Source organism: Geotrypetes seraphini, chromosome 1 (assembly GCF_902459505.1).
Source record: "Geotrypetes seraphini chromosome 1, aGeoSer1.1, whole genome shotgun sequence".
NCBI lineage: Eukaryota > Metazoa > Chordata > Amphibia > Gymnophiona > Dermophiidae > Geotrypetes > Geotrypetes seraphini.
The window spans coordinates 125,287,950-125,307,232 of NC_047084.1; the positions used below are offsets into that span (position 1 = coordinate 125,287,950).

Here is a 19,283-nt window from a genome sequence, read left to right on the forward strand (position 1 = left end):
GTCCTTATGCCCTCAGGCTTGGTCGTTATGTAAGCACAGTAGGTTTTGGGTGGGTCTGGAGGGCTCACATATATCACCACTGGGATATAGGCTTGAGTCCCCATCTCTATAGTCCACTGCACTGACCATTTGACCAGTCCAGGGACCTGCCTGCTGCTCTGATAGAATTGACTATAACATCTGAAGCAGTCATACAGACTGGGATGTACTGTTTCTTTCACATGTTTGGGGGGTTAGTGACCACTGGGGGACTATGTTTCCATGCCTCCAGTGGTCATCTAGTCAGTTTGGTCTAGCCTCAAACATCCAAGTTTTGCCCCTGACGTTTTCTGTAATGTTCTGTAATGCGTGGAACAGTCTCCCGGAAGAGGTGGTGGAGACAGAGACAAAGCCTGGGATAGGCACGTGGGATCTCTCGTAGAGAAAGAGATAATTGTTACTGCAGATGGGCAGACTGGGTGGGCCATTTGGCCTTTATCTGCCATCATCTTTCAATGTTTCTGTTAAGCACATGGGATCTCTCGGAAAAAGAAAGAGATAATGGTTACTGCGGATGGGCAGACTGGGTGGGCCATTCGGCCTTTATCTGCCATCATCTTTCTATGTTTCTAATAGGCACGTGGGATCTCTCGGAGAGAGAAAGAGATAATGGTTACTGCGGATGGGCAGACAGGATGGGCCATTTGGCCTTTATCTGCCATCATCTTTCTATGTTTCTATTAGGCACGTGGGATCTCTGGGAGAGAGAAAGAGATAATGGTTACTGCGGATGGGCAGACTGGGTGGGCCATTTGGCCTTTATCTGCCATCATCTTTCTATGTTTCTGTTAGGCACGTGGGATCTCTTGGAGAGAGAAAGAGATAATGGTTACTGCGGATGGGCAGACTGGGTGGGCCATTTGGCCTTTATCTGTCATCATCTTTCTATATTTCTGTTAGGCACGTGGGATCTCTGGGAGAGAGAAAGAAATAATGATTACTGCGGATGGGCAGACTGGGTGGGCCATTTGGCCTTTATCTGCCATCATCTTTCTATATTTCTGTTAGGCACGTGGGATCTCTGGGAGAGAGAAAGAGATAATGGTTACTGCGGATGGGCAGACTGGATGGGCCATTTGGCCTTTATCTGTCATCATCTTTTTATGTTTCTATTAGGCAGGTTGGATCTCTTGGAGAGAGAAAGAGATAATGGTTACTGCGGATGGGCAGACTGGGTGGGCCATTTGGCCTTTATCTTCCATCATGTTTCTATGTTTCCATTAGGCAAGTGGGATCTCTGAGACAGAGAAAGAGATAATGGTTACTGCAGATGGGCAGACTGGATGAGCCATTTGGCCTTTATCTGCCATCATCTTTTTATGTTTCTATTAGGCAGGTTGGATCTCTTGGAGAGAGAAAGATATAATGGTTACTGCGGATGGGCAGACTGGGTGGGCCATTTGGCCTTTATCTGCCATCATCTTTCTATGTTTCTAATAGGCATGTGGGATCTCTTGGAGAGAGAAAGAGATAATGGTTACTGCGGATGGGCAGACAGGATGGGCCATTTGGCCTTTATCTGCCATCATCTTTCTATGTTTCTATTAGGCACGTGGGATCTCTGGGAGAGAGAAAGAGATAATGATTACTGCGGATGGGCAGACTGGATGGGCCATTTGGCCTTCATCTGCCATCATCTTTCTATGTTTCTATTAGGCACATGGGATCTCTGGGAGAGAGAAAGAGATAATGGTTACTGCGGATGGGCAGACTGGGTGGGCCATTTGGCCTTTATCTGCCATCATCTTTCTATGTTTCTGTTAGGCACGTGGGATCTCTGGGAGAGAGAAAGAGATAATGGTTACTGCGGATGGGCAGACTGGATGGGCCATTTGGCCTTTATCTGTCATCATCTTTTTATGTTTCTATTAGGCAGGTTGGATCTCTTGGAGAGAGAAAGAGATAATGGTTACTGCGGATGGGCAGACTGGGTGGGCCATTTGGCCTTTATCTTCCATCATGTTTCTATGTTTCCATTAGGCAAGTGGGATCTCTGAGACAGAGAAAGAGATAATGGTTACTGCGGATGGGCAGACTGGATGGGCCATTTGGCCTTTATCTGTCATCATCTTTTTATGTTTCTATTAGGCAGGTTGGATCTCTTGGAGAGAGAAAGAGATAATGGTTACTGCGGATGGGCAGACTGGGTGGGCCATTTGGCCTTTATCTTCCATCATGTTTCTATGTTTCCATTAGGCAAGTGGGATCTCTGAGACAGAGAAAGAGATAATGGTTACTGCAGATGGGCAGACTGGATGAGCCATTTGGCCTTTATCTGCCATCATCTTTTTATGTTTCTATTAGGCAGGTTGGATCTCTTGGAGAGAGAAAGAGATAATGGTTACTGCGGATGGGCAGACTGGGTGGGCCATTTGGCCTTTATCTGCCATCATCTTTCTATGTTTCTATTAGGCAGGTTGGATCTTTCGGAGAGAGAAAGAGATAATGGTTACTGCGGATGGGCAGACTGGATGGGCCATTTGCACTTTATCTGCCGTCATGTTTCTATGTTTCTATTAGGCACGTGGGATCTCTCGGAGAGAGAAAGAGATAATAGCTACTGCGGATGGGCAGACTGGATGGGCCATTTGGCCTTTATCTGCCGTCATGTTTCTATGTTTCTATTAGGCACGTGGGATCTCTCGGAGAGAGAAAGAGATAATGGTTACTGCAGATGGGCAGACAGGATGGGCCATTTGGTCTTTATCTGCCTTCATCTTTCTATGTTTCTGTTAGGCACTTGAGATCTGTGGGAGAGAGAAAGAGATAATGGTTACTGCGGATGGGCAGACTGGGTGGGCCATTTGGCCTTTATCTGCCATCATCTTTCTATGTTTCTATTAGGCACATGGGATCTCTCGGAGAGAGAAAGAGATAATGGTTACTGCGGATGGGCAGACTGGATGGGCCATTTGGCCTTTATCTTCCATCATGTTTCTATGTTTCCATTAGGCAAGTGGGATCTCTGAGACAGAGAAAGAGATAATGGTTACTGCAGATGGGCAGACTGGATGGGCCATTTGGCCTTTATCTGCCATCATGTTTCTATGTTTCTATTAGGCACATGGGATCTCTGGGAGAGAGAAAGACATAATGGTTACTGCGGATGGGAAGACTAGACGGGCCATTTAGCCTTTATCTGCCATCATCTTTTTATGTTTCTATTAGGCAGGTTGGATCTCTCGGAGAGAGAAAGAGATAATGGTTACTGCAGATGGACAGACTGGATGGGCCATTTGGCCTTTATCTGCCATCAACCAGACAGAGGAGAACCCAGTCCCCTTTCTCCTACCCCCCTTTTAAATTTACTAGCAACACATGCAGCTAAATTGGACCCCACCATCATCAACCTACTGACAGCTTCAAATGACCTCAAGGCTTTCTGCAAAGAAATCAAGACCCTACTATTCAAGAAATTCACCCAAATGTCCTAACCCCTTCCTTTTCCCCTCTCGCCCCCTCTTAGCATCCTCACTTCAAAATTGTTTTAGACCTTACGCCTTTAATTGTATTCCTCTTCCTGGAAAAGTCCAGCTATCTTTTTGATGTAATCCGCTTAGAACTGCAAGGTACAGGCGGAATATAAGCCATTAATGTAATGTAATCATCTTTCTATGTTTCTATTAGGCACGTGGGATCTCTCGGAGAGAAAGAGATAATGGTTACTGTGGATGGGCAGACTGGATGGGCCATTTGGCTTTTATCTGCCATCATGTTTCTCTGTTTCTATAACCATAAAGCTGTATGACCTCACAATGAAGGTGTAAAGAGCCTTAGCCTATAGGAAGAGGAGATGCAAATGTTAAGAGCCTTAGCCAAAAGGGAGAGGAGAAGATAATGGATGCTGTGGTTGGACCATTTGGCCTTTATCTGCCGTCATGTTTCTATGTTTCTATTATTGAAAAAAAAAGCATCCAAATCATGTCTGCCCTAATTCCACCCCAAATATGCCCCCTTAAGAATTAGATACACTGCAGAAGAAGTGCATAGAAAAGTGAAAATACTAATTTGGATATTTTAGCAAGAAAAACATCCAAATGCCCCTTTATGCCATTTTTTTGGACGTTTTTCTCTTTTGAAAATGAGCCCCAGAGAGAGAGATTAGAGCTGACATTTAAAGGATTTACAAAGTAACCCAGTAAATGATAGTCAGATATAGGCCCGCACCGTCCATCCAACCAAGCAAGTGTGAAGTGATCCTTATTATAGCAATGTTCCTAACTTTGAGAATTAAGCTCCTAAATTTATGCTCTAAACTCTTAGTCACTTATGTTAGATAAAGTAATTATTATTCCGGATGACAATTCATTTGCTAGTCCAGGAGATAGGAGCGGGTTGTGCTTTACAGAGGTTTAGATAAATGTCCCTCAGACCTCTTCTGAGAATCTCATTGGTTGGTGGATTTGGTGAACATTGCTTTAAGTCAGGCTTACTTTTTAGTGTCAAGTCTTGGAGGCAATGGAATGTGAAGCTCACTGCAGCGCCCCCTAGAGTGGGCCATTGCTCTGCTGGGATGTCTGTGTGGCCAGTCTAGCACCAATGCTGGCCCCTCCTACATCTCCATGGCTTGTTTGTGTGCGTTTTCCTTTTGGACTTTTATTTTCAAAAATGATCCTAAAAGAAAGAGGCACCGAGCTGAAAACATCTAAGTGGCCATTATTGAAACAAAAAGTTAAGACGTTTTACTGCTCTACTGTATTTTGGGGGAGTTTTTTCCAAAACATCCCAAATCAGATTTATGTTTATTAAAATTTTTCTATACTCTATATAAAGCCCCCAAAAGGATAAAAGCGATGTAGACGTCACATTGAAAATGCCCCTCCCTAAACTTGCCATCTGCACTAAACTATATTTAGCATGAATTCTAGTACTACTGAAATGCCAAGCAAGTCATAGAAAACAGCTCTCCTGTCGGCATTTGGCTTGCTGAGAGAAGGTTCAAGCCTGCTCTGAGCTGCTTTTCAGATCTCAGCCAGCATGCTGGCAGCTGTAAGGGCGAATTACATGTCCCTCTTTCTCCCTGTTGTCACTCAGCACGGTCTGTCTTTTAATCTCTTATGAATGACAGGATTTCATATGTTTTCCTGGTGGGGGTTTTATTATTTTTCAAGAGCTTGATTCGAATGCGTGTCTGATTGACACCCTTTTCTGATGTAGTCAGGCTGTGCAAAGAGACTGCTTTGGCATCAGAAGGGAATGCCTTGTGTATTTGGGCACTTCCTGTGCCTTCAACATGTGAACAAAATTCACTCTGAACGCTAGAATAGCTCAAATGTAGATGCCATGGAAATCGTACAGAATCCTGCGTCCCACTTCCACTCCTTCACCGCCTTTAGACAGGACTAGAAAGGTCAGGATAATATCTGATAATCTCAGGATACCTAAAACAGGGTGACCAGGTGGTAGCCAGTCCTAGAAGCAACAAAACTGAATGAGTTAAAGAACTTGGGGCCGGACACTCTAAAAACCGCTCTTAAAATCCCATGGGTCGCTGTGATGCAGGTAGTTTCGTGGAGGTCGGTCATAATCCCATCCAGTCAGTTGTTGGAAAAGTGACTGATACATGCACAGAATCTGCAGGGGAAGCCCTGAAGCAGCCTCCTGCCGCTCAGCTGTTTGAGGAAGGAAGCCTTGGTTTTTCTTTTTTTTTAATGGGCACAGATGTGTGTGTATCACACACACACACACATAAGAACATAAGAAGTTGCCTCCACTGGGTCAGACCAGAGGTCCATCCTGCCCAGCGGTCCGCTCCCGCGGCGGCCCATGAGGTCCGCGACCTGTGAAGTGGTTACTGACCATTTCTATAACCTACCTCAAGTTCTATCTGTACCCCTCTATCCCCTTATCCTCCAGGAACCTATCCAAACCCTCCTTGAACCCTTGTACAGAGTTCTGGCCTATCACATCCTCTGGAAGTGCGTTCCATGTGTCCACCACCCTCTGGGTAAAAAAGAACTTCCTAGCATTTGTTCTAAACCTGTCCCCTTTCAATTTCTCCGAGTGACCCCTAGTGTTTGTGGCTCCCCATAGTTTGAAGAATCTGTCCTTATTTACTTTCTCTATGCCCTTTAGGATTTTGAAGGTTTCTATCATGTCCCCTCTAAGTCTCCTCTTCTCTAGGGAGAACAGACCCAGCATTTTTAACCTGTCAGCGTATGAAAAATTTTCCATACCTTTTATCAGTTTAGTCGCCCTCCTCTGCACTCCCTCGAGTACCGCCATATCCTTTTTGAGGTACGGCGACCAGTATTGAACACAGTACTCCAGGTGCGGGCGCACCATTGCGCGATACAGCGGCATGATGACTTCCTTTGTCCTGGTTGTGATACCCTTTTTGATGATGCCCAGCATTCTGTTTGCTTTTTTTGAGGCTGTCACACACTGCGCCGATGGTTTCAGTGATGTGTCAACCATCACCCCCAGATCCCTTTCAAGGTTACTCACCCCTAGCCGTGTTCCCCCCATTTTGTAGCTGAACATCGGGTTCTTTTTCCCTACATGCATGACTTTGCATTTCTCTACGTTAAAACTCATTTGCCACTTATTTGCCCAGTCTACCAGTCTTGTTAGGTCCCCATCAATGACCCCCCTCCCAACAACAGCTCCACAAACAAAAGAAAATCGGCAGGAGGGCTGCCCACTCCCTCCTGCCTCATTCCCCCCCCCCCCCCCCCCACTGAAAATCATGCTGGCTGGGTGTGCTCCAAGGATCACATCACAAGGTCCTCAGCCCTTCTTCTGGTCCTTGAAACCTCCTCACGTCGCCTGGCAATTGTGGGGCCTGCGTTCCCTCTCGGAGGACCCAGAGACACTATTTAGGCTGCTTCAGAAAAGCCAGGTTTACCCTAGCTGAGATCCTTTTCAAGCCCCATTCTGACTTCATGTTCAACTTTCTTTAAACTAGTCCCTTGTTTTCGAATTTCTTATTCTATCGTATCTCTCTATGTGCTCTATGCCTATACCCTTTGTTGTTCAGTAAAATGTTTTATCGCGTATTTTGATAACAGGTTTCAGGTTTATTAAAAATGTGATATATCGCCTTATCAAATATCAAAGCAGTTTTACAAAGCATTAATTAAAAAAATAAAACATACACTACAACTAAATTTCAGTACAGCAACAGGAATACACACGTACTGACGATGACTTACTGGTAGGAAAGGAAACTGGGCAGATAGGAAGAACAGGAAGGGTAAGCAGGCACATCAGCCCCCCAAAACCCCAAGGCTAATGAAAGTATAAAACTGTCCTTATCGCGTGATTGTCTGTTGCTTATGTTTGACTTCTTCTTCCTGTATCTTGAGTAAATTCCTTCAACGGTGGTAAATAATGGAAGCCTTTGAGTTTCAAACATTTATATTACATTTTTCCATATTAAAGAATTCTTACAAAGAGAATGAAAGAAAGCACAAAACACCCCCCAACCCACCCACCCTCAGCTCAAACACACACACACACACACCCCTTCCCAAAACCTCTAAGAGGGGCTCCATTCTTATGACCCTCTGCTATCATAGCGATAACTACAAAATTCTTTCTTCCCCCTCCCCCGTCCTCATATATGACCCTCTCGAAATACATTTTAGCAGTAAGTCCGTCTTGTGTGTACCCTTCTCCTCTACTGCCAACTCCAGACTTTTGCTGCACCATACTCCTGGAACAACCTGCCTGAATCAGTCCGCCAGGCTCCATCCCTCAAAGCCCACTTTTTTGAAGCTGCATTTAAGTCCTAATGCTTGCAACTTATAATACACCACATCTGTTTCTCATTCCCACCTCTTCATCCCTTGTGTGTCCCTTCATGAGCACCATATATTGATCCACCCTGTGTCCTGTGTGTCTGTCATAACTAAGCTCTTTCGAGCAGGGACCATCTCTTATGTGTTTAATGTATAGCGCTACGTGTATCTGGTAGAACCATAGAAATAATAGTAGTATTGCAGCTTCTAACATCCAAAATACCATAAGGACTTTTTACCTGTGTAATTTCAGCTTCCAACGCAAGGGTTTTTTAGGCCTCTTCTTTTGAGTCTTTTGAAAAAACAGGGGTTTCTATCTTACTACTTTTAATTATTTCAATAGCACTACCAGATGTAGGCAGTGCTGTACAGAGTCCAAAGGAAACAGTCCCTGCTCCAAAGAGCTTACAATCTAAACAGACATGGATACAGTCTGCTGGCTGGGTTGGAGGGCAGTGGGGAGTAGGGTTAAGGATTGAAGGCTATATCCAAAACAAGGGAAGGGAAGGGGCTTGGCGGACAAATTCAGGTTATTTATTCCAGACATAGGGGCAGAGGAGGAAAAGGGTACAGCTAAGAGCAGCTGATCTGAGGAACGAAGTTCTATGGGAGTGGTATAAGGAGAGAGAAGAGATATTGAGGGGCAGCAGAATGAACGCACTTGTAGGTCAGCAATAGGAGCTTGAACTGTATGTGAAGGTGGATAGGGAGCCAGTAGGGTGATATGAGTGTATCCAGGTTGGTAGAAGATGAGTCGTGCAGCAGAGTTTCACACAGATTGCAGGGGAGAGAGGCAGCACTGCGGGAGACCAGTTGGAAGTAGACTGCAATAGTCTATCCATGTTAAATGCACATGTACAGCGCTGTGTACGCCTTTCAGCGCTTTAGAAATGAGAAATAGTAGTAGCTGGTACTGTTTACTCCATCCAGCTTCTAAGAAAAACAAAAAAACACTGGAGGACCAGTACTGCTCAAATTAGACCCAGATATTCAATGCCAGGTCATGTCCAGGCCCAGATTCTGTTCGTGGCACCTAAATTGGCAGGAGCCTACAAAAATGGTACCGGTCACGTGTCAATCACACTTGGGTGCCATTAACAGGTCAACTCCAACCCTAGTCATGCCTAATTTGACCTTACGCTCTGCTAGATGCCATGCTGTAGGCGTGATTCTGGCAACTTCCATGGTAGGCACCTCTTGGCGCCTACTTTTTAAATGAGTTTTTAGGTTCAAACAAATACAACACCAGCGAACCCCAAAGGTGCACAGTACAAATAATAATGCATCATATACAATAATAGAACAAGCATATACAATTAAAGAGTAACATCAACCACACTCCCTCCCCTGCCTTCTCTACATAGGGCAAGTGAGATTAATGAGGGTGGAAAGGTACTCCAAAGCCCTGTACTCTTATGAACCCCAAAAATGTCACACCACCCCTTCCCCCCACCTGAACCACTTATCCTATCTTTGACTAATTGCCAGAACCTTCAATACACCCCATTTCCCCTCCTCAAACCCCCCTCTCCTCCCCCCTCCAATGATACTCTCCACCCCGCCCCACCAGTACTCACCATTACTCTCCCAACCCAACTAACTAACAAATTAGGACAACCATCTTAAAACCGCACTGCGACCCTTAGGATGTAAGACTTGCAGATAAGGCTCCCATATATTCAAAAACAATATCTTTCGTTTCCTAGACTCTCCGGCATCTCGCGCCTCCCAAATGACCAACTGAGGAAACTCCAAAGCCATGGAATAGATGGGTCTTAACAAGACAAAAATAGAACCCTAAATCGAGGAGGTACACAAACAAGATAATAAATAAAGAACCTCCCTAACCCCAAGAAGTCTACAAAGATTAGGGGAAAGAGATGAAGTCCAACTCCAAACTAAATTGAAAATAAGAAGAAATCTATAATTTAAGAGTATTAAACGGACAAGCCCTCAGTCACACAGCAACCTCTGGAATCTCCAGGGAAAAGCTGTCGCGGGTTTACACCCAGAAAGGTGTTAACTGTGAAACATCCCCGGGCTTGCTCCGGATAATATTTCTAGTGCCTAAATAGTGCAAATGTGCAATGTGTGAAAAACTCAAATGAAAAAAACACACACTATCAAAATGAAGAAGGAATTCATCTCTTGCCCCTAAGCTGGGGGCCAAGCTGGAAAGTTAGTGTCCAAATCCAACCAAACTCCATTTCTTTCCTGCTTTACCTACGAACTTGAGGGTCATTGAGCAGTACGGTTCCTGAAGAAGGGGGCGTTCACCCCCGAAACGGAGTCCGTTGGACGATTACTTTGTTTGCTGCTTGTGGATTATCACCTCTACTACACACGGAGAAGCTAAGTTCTTTCAGGCTGTGTATTTTTGAGTTTGGTTGGATTTGGACACTAACTTTCCAGCTTGGCCCCCAGCTTAGGGGTAAGAGATGAATTCCTTCTTTATTCTGATAGTGTGTGTTTTTTCTATTTGAGTTTTTCACACATTGCACTTTTTAGGCACTAGAAATATTATCCGGAGCAAGCCCGGGGATGTTTCGCAGTTAACACCTTTCTGGGTGTAAACCCGCGACAGCTTTTCCCTGGAGATTCCAGAGGTTGCTGTGTGACTGAGGGCTTGTCCGTTTAATACTCTTAAATTATAGATTTCTTCTTATTTTCAATTTAGTTTGGAGTTGGACTTCATCTCTTTCCTCTAATCTTTGTAGACTTCTTGGGGTGAGGGAGGTTGTTTATTTATTATGGAATAGATGGGGACATACTAAGATGGATAGGCAAATGGCTGGAGAACAGATTGCAGAGGGTGAGCATAAATGGGAATTTCTCGGACTGGGAGAAGGTGACAAACAGTGTGCCCAAGGGCTCGGTTCTTGGGCCCATCTTATTCAATATCTTCAGAAATGACCTGGAAGGAGAAACAACAAGCAATATTATCAAGTTTGCAGATGACACAAAACTAGGTCGGGCAGTTGGGTCACAAATGGACAGCGAAGAATTACAGAGAGATTTGAATCAGCTGGAGAAGTGGGCGGAAAAGTGGCAGATGAAATTTAATATAGAAAAATGCAAAGTTATGCACCTGGGCAGGAAAAACAAGGAACATGAATATAAAATGTTAGGTGTGACACTGGGCAAGAGCGAACAAGAAAGGGACCTGGGGGTTCTGATAGACAGGACCCTGAAGCCGTTGGCTCAATGCGCAGCATCGGCAAAGAAAGCTAACAGGATGTTGGGCATGATAAAGAAGGGAATCACGAGTAGATCGGCGGACGTCATTTTGCCGCTTTACAGAGCAATGGTCAGACCACACTTGGAGTACTGTATCCAACACTGGTCTCCCTACCTAAAGAAGGATATAACCCTGCTGGAGAGGGAGCAGAGGCGAGCCACGAAGCTAGTAAAAGGTATGGAGAATTTGAGCTACAAAGAACGCCTCAGAAAACTGGGATTGTTCACCCTCGAGAAGAGAAGACTGCGAGGGGATATGATAGAGATTTTTAAAATACTAAAAGGATTCGCATTGTCAAATGTGACACGGACAAGAGGTCATGGACTGAAACTGAGGGGCAACAGATCCAGGACAAATGTCAGGAAGTTCTGCTTTACACAGCGAGTGGTGGACACCTGGAATGTTCTCCCAGAGGAGGTTGTGACGGAGACCACCATTCGAGGATTCAAGGGCAAGTTGGATGCACACCTTCTTGCGAATCATATTGAGGGATACGGGTAAACAAGGGATTCATCAGGGAACACCTAGCTTGGCCTCCGCGTGCGCGGGCCGCCAGTCTAGATGGACCTAAGGTCTGATCCAGTGAAGGCATTTCTTATGTTCTTATGATGCAATTGGTTCCACCAATGCCAATATGCCGGAGGGTCCGGAACCATCCAGCACTGAACAATACATTTCCTGGCCAGTAAACTCATCTTCCTACACAAAGCTCGATGCCCCCGAGGTAAATGGCCAAAAGCCTCTGGCAAATCCAAGACAAAGTGGTCCAGGGTACTGCGTAAGACTCTCCCAATTAACCCTGGCATATAAGAGATTATACGCCTCCAGAAGCGTTGAATAGCTGTCAATTGCTGCACCAATTAAAACTAATTAATTCCATTAAGTTGGGCACCTAACTTCTGGCACTGTTTACAGAATCTTGGCCTGAATGCATAGCCACAAGAGTTAGCTACAAGTTCCAGCTCATATTCAACCAGGATCCAAATAAAATGGGTCCCGGCAATAGGGATAGCAGGACACCCCCAATAACTTCAATGGAGACAAAGGGCTCAACCTAAACAAAGCATGGCTGAAGGAACTTAGGAAAGTTCTGGTGGCTCCGCTGACTGACCTTTTGAATGAGTCTCTAGAGTGAGGAGCGGTACCGGACGAATGGAGAAGGGTGGATGTGGTCCCTCTTCACAAAAGTGGAAGTAAGGAAGAAGTAGGGAATGACAGACTTCTGTGGTAAGCAAATTAATGGAAATGGTCAATTTTCTGGAATCCTGTGGACCGGAGGCAACATGGATTCCCTAGAGGTAGGTCTTGTCGACAAATCTGATCAATTTCTTTGACTGGATGACCAGAGAATTGGATAGAGGGAGTGTGCTAGATGTGGTGTATTTAGATTTTAGCAAAGCCTTTGACAGTGTTCCATACAGATGTCTAATAAATAAACTGAGTGCCCTCAGGATGGGTCCCAAAGTGACGGGCTGGGTCAAGAACTGGTTGAGTGGAAGGCAACACAGGCTAGTGATTAGTGGAGATCGCTCTGAGGAAAGGGATGTTACCAGTGGTGTGCCTCAAGGTTCTGGGCCTGTTCTTTTTAACATTTTTATAAACAATATTACTGAAGGGTTGTCGGGTAAGATTTGCCTCTTTGCAGATGATACGAAAATCTGCAATAGAGTAGACACCTAGGATGGTGTGAATAACATGAAGAAAGAACTATCATTCCCCTCGCTAAAAGGCATTTCCCACACAGGAAAGCTAGTGACCTCCCTCCACTTCAAAATCACTGAGCTCTGGAACAACCTTACCTCCCCTCTTCAGAACTTGAGCTCCCTCCAAGTTTTCCACAAACATCTGAAAACCTGGCTTTTCTCAAAAAATGTAAGTCTCCCTCCAACTTAGGAATCAAGGAAACTCTTATATCTTGGCATCCCAAGTCCTCTAAATTTTCTTCACACTTCTACCTCTAACCCTCTGTTGTAGTTCCTTCCTATTTCTCCTACTGTAAACCGTGTCGAGCTCTACGAACGTGGAAATGATGCGGTATACAAACCTAAGGATTAGATTAGATCATCTTTCTATGTTTCTATTAGGCACGTGGGATCTCTGGGAGAGAGAAAGAGATAATGGTTACTGCGGATGGGCAGACAGGATGGGCCATTTGACCTTTATCTGCCATCATCTTTCTATGTTTCTATTAGGCATGTGGGATCTCTCGGAGAGAGAAAGAGATCATGGTTACTGTGGATGGGCAGACTGGATGGGCCATTTGGCCTTTATCTGCCATCAACTTTTTATGTTTCTATTAGGCAGGTTGGATCTCTCGGAGAGAAAGAGATAATGGTTACTACAGATGGGCAGACTGGGTGGGCCATTTGGCCTTTATCTGCCATCATCTTTCTATGTTTCTATTAGGCACGTGGGATCTCTGGGAGAGAGAAAGAGATAATGGTTACTGCGGATGGGCAGACTGGGTGGGCCATTTGACCTTTATCTGCCATCATCTTTCTATGTTTCTGTTAGGCACGTGAGATCTCTGGGAGAGAGAAAGAGATAATGGTTACTGCGGATGGGCAGACTGGATGGACCATTTGACCTTTATCTGCCATCATCTTTCTATGTTTCTGTTAAGCACGTGGGATCTCTCGGAAAGAGAAAGAGATAATGGTTACTGCGGATGGGCAGACTGGGTGGGCCATTTGACCTTTATATGCCATCATCTTTCTATGTTTCTATTAGGCATGTGGGATCTCTAAGATAGAGAAAGAGATAATGGTTACTGCGGATGGGCAGACTGGGTGGGCCATTTGGCCTTTATCTGCCATCATCTTTCTATGTTTCTATTAGGCACGTGGGATCTCTCGGAGAGAGAAAGAGATAATGGTTACTGCGGATGGGCAGACTGGGTGGGCCATTTGGCCTTTATCTGCCATCATCTTTCTATGTTTCTAGTAGGCACGTGGGATCTCTTGGAGAGAGAAAGAAATAATGGTTACTGTGGATGGGCAGACTGGATGGGCCATTTGACCTTTATCTGCCATCATCTTTCTATGTTTCTATTAGGCACGTGGGATCTCTGGGAGAGAGAAAGAGATAATGGTTACTGTGGATGGGCAGACTGGATGGGCCATTTGGCCTTTATCTGCCATCATCTTTCTATGTTTCTGTTAGGCACGTGGGATCTCTCGGAAAGAGAAAGAGATAATGGTTACTGCGGATGGGCAGACTGGGTGGGCCATTTGACCTTTATCTGCCATCATCTTTCTATGTTTCTAGTAGGCACGTGGGATCTCTGGGAGAGAGAAAGAGATAATGGTTACTGCGGATGGGCAGACTGGATGGGCCATTTGAACTTTATCTGCCATCATCTTTCTATGTTTCTATTAGGCACATGGGATCTCTCGGAGAGAGAAAGAGATAATGGTTACCGCCGATGGGCAGACTGGGTGGGCCATTTGGCCTTTATCGGCCATCATCTTTCTATGTTTCTATTAGGCACATGGGATCTCTCGGAGAGAGAAAGAGATAATGGTTACTGCGGATGGGCAGACTAGGTGGGCAATTTGGCCTTTATCTGCCAACATCTTTCTATGTTTCAAAGCAGTTGATATTATTATATTCAGGTACTTCTTCTGTCCCTAGTGAGTTCTTAATCTAAGTTTTTGTACTGGGGCAACGAAAAGTTAAGTGACTTGCCCAAGATTACAAGGAGCTACACTGGGAACAAACCTAGTTCCTGGGGTCTCAGCCAATGTTCCCTCTAAGAACTGAGTTCATGTGAGCAAAGAAAGGTATGGGGTTGGGGGGGAGGGGGGTGTTTGGCAGGTGCTCCGGCAGCAGGAGGGAGTGTGCATCCTTCCTGCCAATCATCCATTTAAAGGTCAGGGATGTTGGGGGTCAGGAGGGAGTGGGCTTCACTCCTGCTGATTTTTTTCTTTTTTAAGTTCAGGGGGTGTGGGCTATCGTGTGTGTGTGTGTGGGGGGGGGTCTCAGCATGACCTTTTATTTTAATGGGGACACAGGCACATCATCTATGCCCATTTTTTTTAAAGCTGCTGTTCAGTGTTTTGTAACACTAGCAGCACCTGCAGACCTGTTGGAGATTTTGGAGCATTAAAAACCAGCATTTCATTTTGTTCATCATGTGGGCATCAATTGGAGTCTTCATTTTAATATTGATGAGCTTGTTGCAATATATTTACATATGATTCGGAGGCCGCTACAAACCACGGAAAAGGCTGCAATTTGCAATAGATTGCTAAACTGTTTAAAACTGATTTAGCAACGATCATTAAACACACAGTGAGTTTTGTGCATATGGGTCTAAGTCCATCATGTCAGCCAATCAAAATGTCCCCTCCCTTGTCATGGGACCAGTAGCATGGCAGGGCTAAGTTTTCCCAGTGTCCCTACCCTAGACCTCAATATGACCAGCAGCCATTGGATCGGTGATATCACCTTCTACCCAAAGGGGGGCGTGGCATGTTTTCAAGGTCATTGCACCTCCGAGATCAGATAGCGCAGGACCCGCTCTGCTCTGCGACGTCACCTGCCTTGAATTCTGATTCAGTATGAGATGAATTGGCTTTGGGAAACCACTCCAGACTGACAGAGAAAGTAAGTAATAGCCAGACTAAGGAAATGCATCTAACGTTACATATATTCTCCTTTTCAGGTCCTGCTCAAGACTCAGAATCTCATGAGAGCAAAAGTTGCCAATTTTACCTTCAATCTGGGATTTTCGGGGAAGTTTCATCATACAGGTAAAACCATGAAGTTCCAGTCCCCAAACAGATGATTAGAAGGAGGGCATCTTGGAGACACAGCACAACCTGAGGGCATAGAGACACATTGAGGGGCATTTTCCATAGGTTAAGTCCAACTTTGGATGTATCACGCAAGACGTCAGGGCATGGAAACATCCATTTTCTAAACCACTAGATGTCTACATTTTTTTAATGGCCTATTTGGATGTCTTGGCTCTTAGGGTGTCTAACTTTTTTGGCTTTTTCAAATACAAAAGCGTCCATGTTCAAAACATCCAAATCGAGCCTATTTGGATGTGAGAGGGCCCAGCATCTTAATGGACTGGCCACGCAGACATCCCAGACTTCACATGAAGACTGCCAGGTACATATTTCACCATAACTCCCTTTTAGAATATGGTGATCTCTCCAAAACTCCCCCCCAAATCTACTATACCCACCTGTCTACCACCCCCAAAGCCCTTATGGCTGCAGGTGTCACCTATATGGCAGAACAGTCAGTTTTGGGTGGGTTTTGGTGGGCTCACACTTCTTTATGGGCCTGGCTCCTCCTCTCTATGGTTCATTAGCCCACTTAAGACACCCGTGTGATGCTCTACTAGGCTTACTAGAAACACAGGTATGCACTGTTTCATTTGCATCTTTGGGGGGTAGGAGGGGGTCAGTGATCACTGGGGGAGTATGGAGGCCATACTTTCATCTCTCCAGTGGTCGTCTGGTCAGTTTGGGTACCTTATTCACTTTTAAAACAGGTCTAACTCCAAACGTAGAAATGACGCCCTGGATGTCCCTTGAACAGGAAGTGACTTTAGAGGGAGAGCCGAGGCCGGCGCGAGCAGAGGGTTGGAGCGGCAAAGAGTTAGAGGCATGGGGGATGAAGGCAAGGCATTGGGGAAGGACCGAGGGGGTGAGAGGAGGAGAGGTGTCGGCAGTACACCTGGGGTACCTTTGCTCACTTTGGATATCTCCCAGTTTCACAAGGTCCTCCTGCAATTTCTTACTACCTGCTTTGAACAATTCGGTGTAACCTGCAAATTTGATCTCCTCACTTCTTTGCATTTCGACCTGTCTTCTGAAAATCTAGACACACTATTGGGCCCATTTTCAAAAGACACATCCAAGAAATGGCTTCAAGTGGCACTTGGACGGTTAAATCGCCAAAACATTCAAATTGCCATTTTCAAAACCTATTTTCTAGACGACTTTCTATGCTGTTCACCTAAATTCCAAGGGGGGTGTTAAAGGCGTGGTTTGGGCGGGACTAGGGTGGGTTTATGACCCGGCTGTTTTGCAGCGATAATTCAAATATTTTACAAAACGTCAGGGGCACAATATGGACATTTGGGGTTAGACTTGTTTTAATAGCAAATAAGTGCCATGAAGGTGCCCACTGGAATGATGTAAGCATGAGCCCCCCACATTTCCCCAATGGTCACTGACCCCCTCCCACCCTACAAAGATGTGAATTAAACAGGACATACCTGCCTGTATGACAGTCCTAGAAGAGCAGCCTGGTGTTCAGTGCAGTGGACTCCAGAGAAGGGGACATGGGGTGGAAAGCGTGAGCCCCACAAAACCCACTAAAACCCTACTTTAACTGCCATATAGGTGACACCGGCAGGAATATGGGCTATTGTGGTAATAAAATCCCTGCACCACCAAAAAAGTGGAGAAAAAGAGACCTCAGATTTTAAATTCCCATTTCAGCACAACTAAGTCATTAAACATAGGGAGATTGCAGAACACAACACTTCAAGAAAAAGCTCAAGTTGGCATGGTCAAGAGACTCAACGGCGGCCCTGTTTCAAGAGTCCTGGCAAAATCTTCTTTTAGTCCAATAATCAACCAACGTAAACAGAAACACAAAACCAAAAAGAAGTAAATGTCCTGTAATGACTCACCCACAACCACAAAAAGGCCCTACACAAGTCCCCATTTGCTTTCCCTTTTTAATGCATGGATTACATCTGGTTGGGGCTTTAAACAGCACCATACCTAATATAAAATCTTAACCTTTCCAATCCCCCATGAGACCCCTCCCTATCTTCCAGCACTATTCATTACGACATTACATTTACATTTCTAGACCGCAAAACCTTACAGATCGATGCGGTAAACTCTTAACCTTTACAATCCCTCCCCAGGTCCCACCAACATATCAAGACAAGGCCAAGAGTGAGTGGGCTTCACTCCTGTTTCAAGGAACAAGTAGACTGTAGAGGTAGTCAGGTAGGTCCAGAGGGCCTACTGGAAAGTGGAGGGGGTCTTGTTCTGTTGTGGTGGGCCATGCGGGTGGTACAATAAGGGTTGGGATCTTTATGTGTTGTGGAGCTGGGTGAGCAAGCCTTGATTTGTTGGAATGAGGTATTGGAATGAGGAGTAGGTTTTGATCTGTGTGTGGGGAGTCTGGTAGGGGATAGGAACCTGTTGGGGATGGGGGGGTCAGCTTAAGAGGGAGGAGAGCAAGGGTAAGAGATGCAAGCCACTACCCAGGTGTCTTTTGTGTGATCCTATTTGATCACTTGGTTATACTCTTCCCTGACTCCATCCTTGGAGCACCCCTCTTCTGGTTGCACTTAACAAGGCCAGTTAGTGCCGATATTTAGGGCAGTACCCACTTAAGTGCCACTGAATATCAAGCTCACTAAACACAATTCATGAACCAGTTGCTCTGAAAAGCAGTAATTTAATTTCATCTATCAACTTTACCTTCCTAATATGTCCTGACGTGACATTTACCCAGTCAATTTGGGGGTTCTTGAAATCACCTAGTCTTATAGTGTTGTCAAATTTATTAGCTTTCATCATTTCTGTTAACGTTTCATCATCTGTGTGTTCATTCAAGCCAAGAAGATGATAGGATTGCTCCACCAGTATACTCTTTCCCTTTATACATAGAATTTCTTTTCATAAAGATTCCAAATGTTTATTCTATTTGACTCAATTCCTTCTTTAACATTTACCAATTTGATCCACTCTGTCAATGTAATAAAATTTATATCCTGGTAATAGTGTCCATGGTTATCCTCCTTCTACCAGGTCTCTGAGGTGCCTATTATATCTACCTCTTTATTTAGTGCTATATACGCTAACTCTCCTATCTAAAACATTTCAAAGTGTGCTTTTTGTTTGGCATTTATAACCTGCTTTAGCAGTTGACAGGGATAATTTGGACTCCTTCTGCTTTTCATTTAATGACACTTGAGTTAATTTTGCCTTTGTTATAACATCTTTATCAGGATGCAATAACTTCCTGTTTTGGTAGTATCTTTCAACTATAGTTCATTCCATACCATGCACTCCTGAGTGACTTGGCTTCCCCTCATGTTCTAGTGCCTGGTTGTTGGGAAATAGGAAAAAGGTGACTTTGTCCTGGATCTCACTTAACACCCAGGACCCCACTGACTTGGGAGTTCTACACTTCCTAAAGGTGATACAAATTTTCCCTTCAAAACAGTCCTCATACTAGTCTTTTTGACATCACAAATGCTCTCCATATAGGAATCC

General features: G+C 44.8%; 1 protein-coding gene across 4 annotated transcripts in view; it reads left to right on the plus strand.

Moving 5' to 3' along the window:
• The window catches only part of LOC117357382 (bifunctional heparan sulfate N-deacetylase/N-sulfotransferase 3-like), a 278,317-nt gene that overhangs the window by 110,070 nt on the left and 148,964 nt on the right, over positions 1-19,283 (plus strand). For all 4 annotated transcript variants that reach the window (XM_033937877.1, XM_033937894.1, XM_033937867.1 and 1 more), the window contains one exon: positions 15,686-15,773. In XM_033937877.1, coding sequence (XP_033793768.1) covers positions 15,686-15,773 — 88 coding nt within the window. The remainder of the gene's footprint in view (positions 1-15,685; positions 15,774-19,283) is intronic.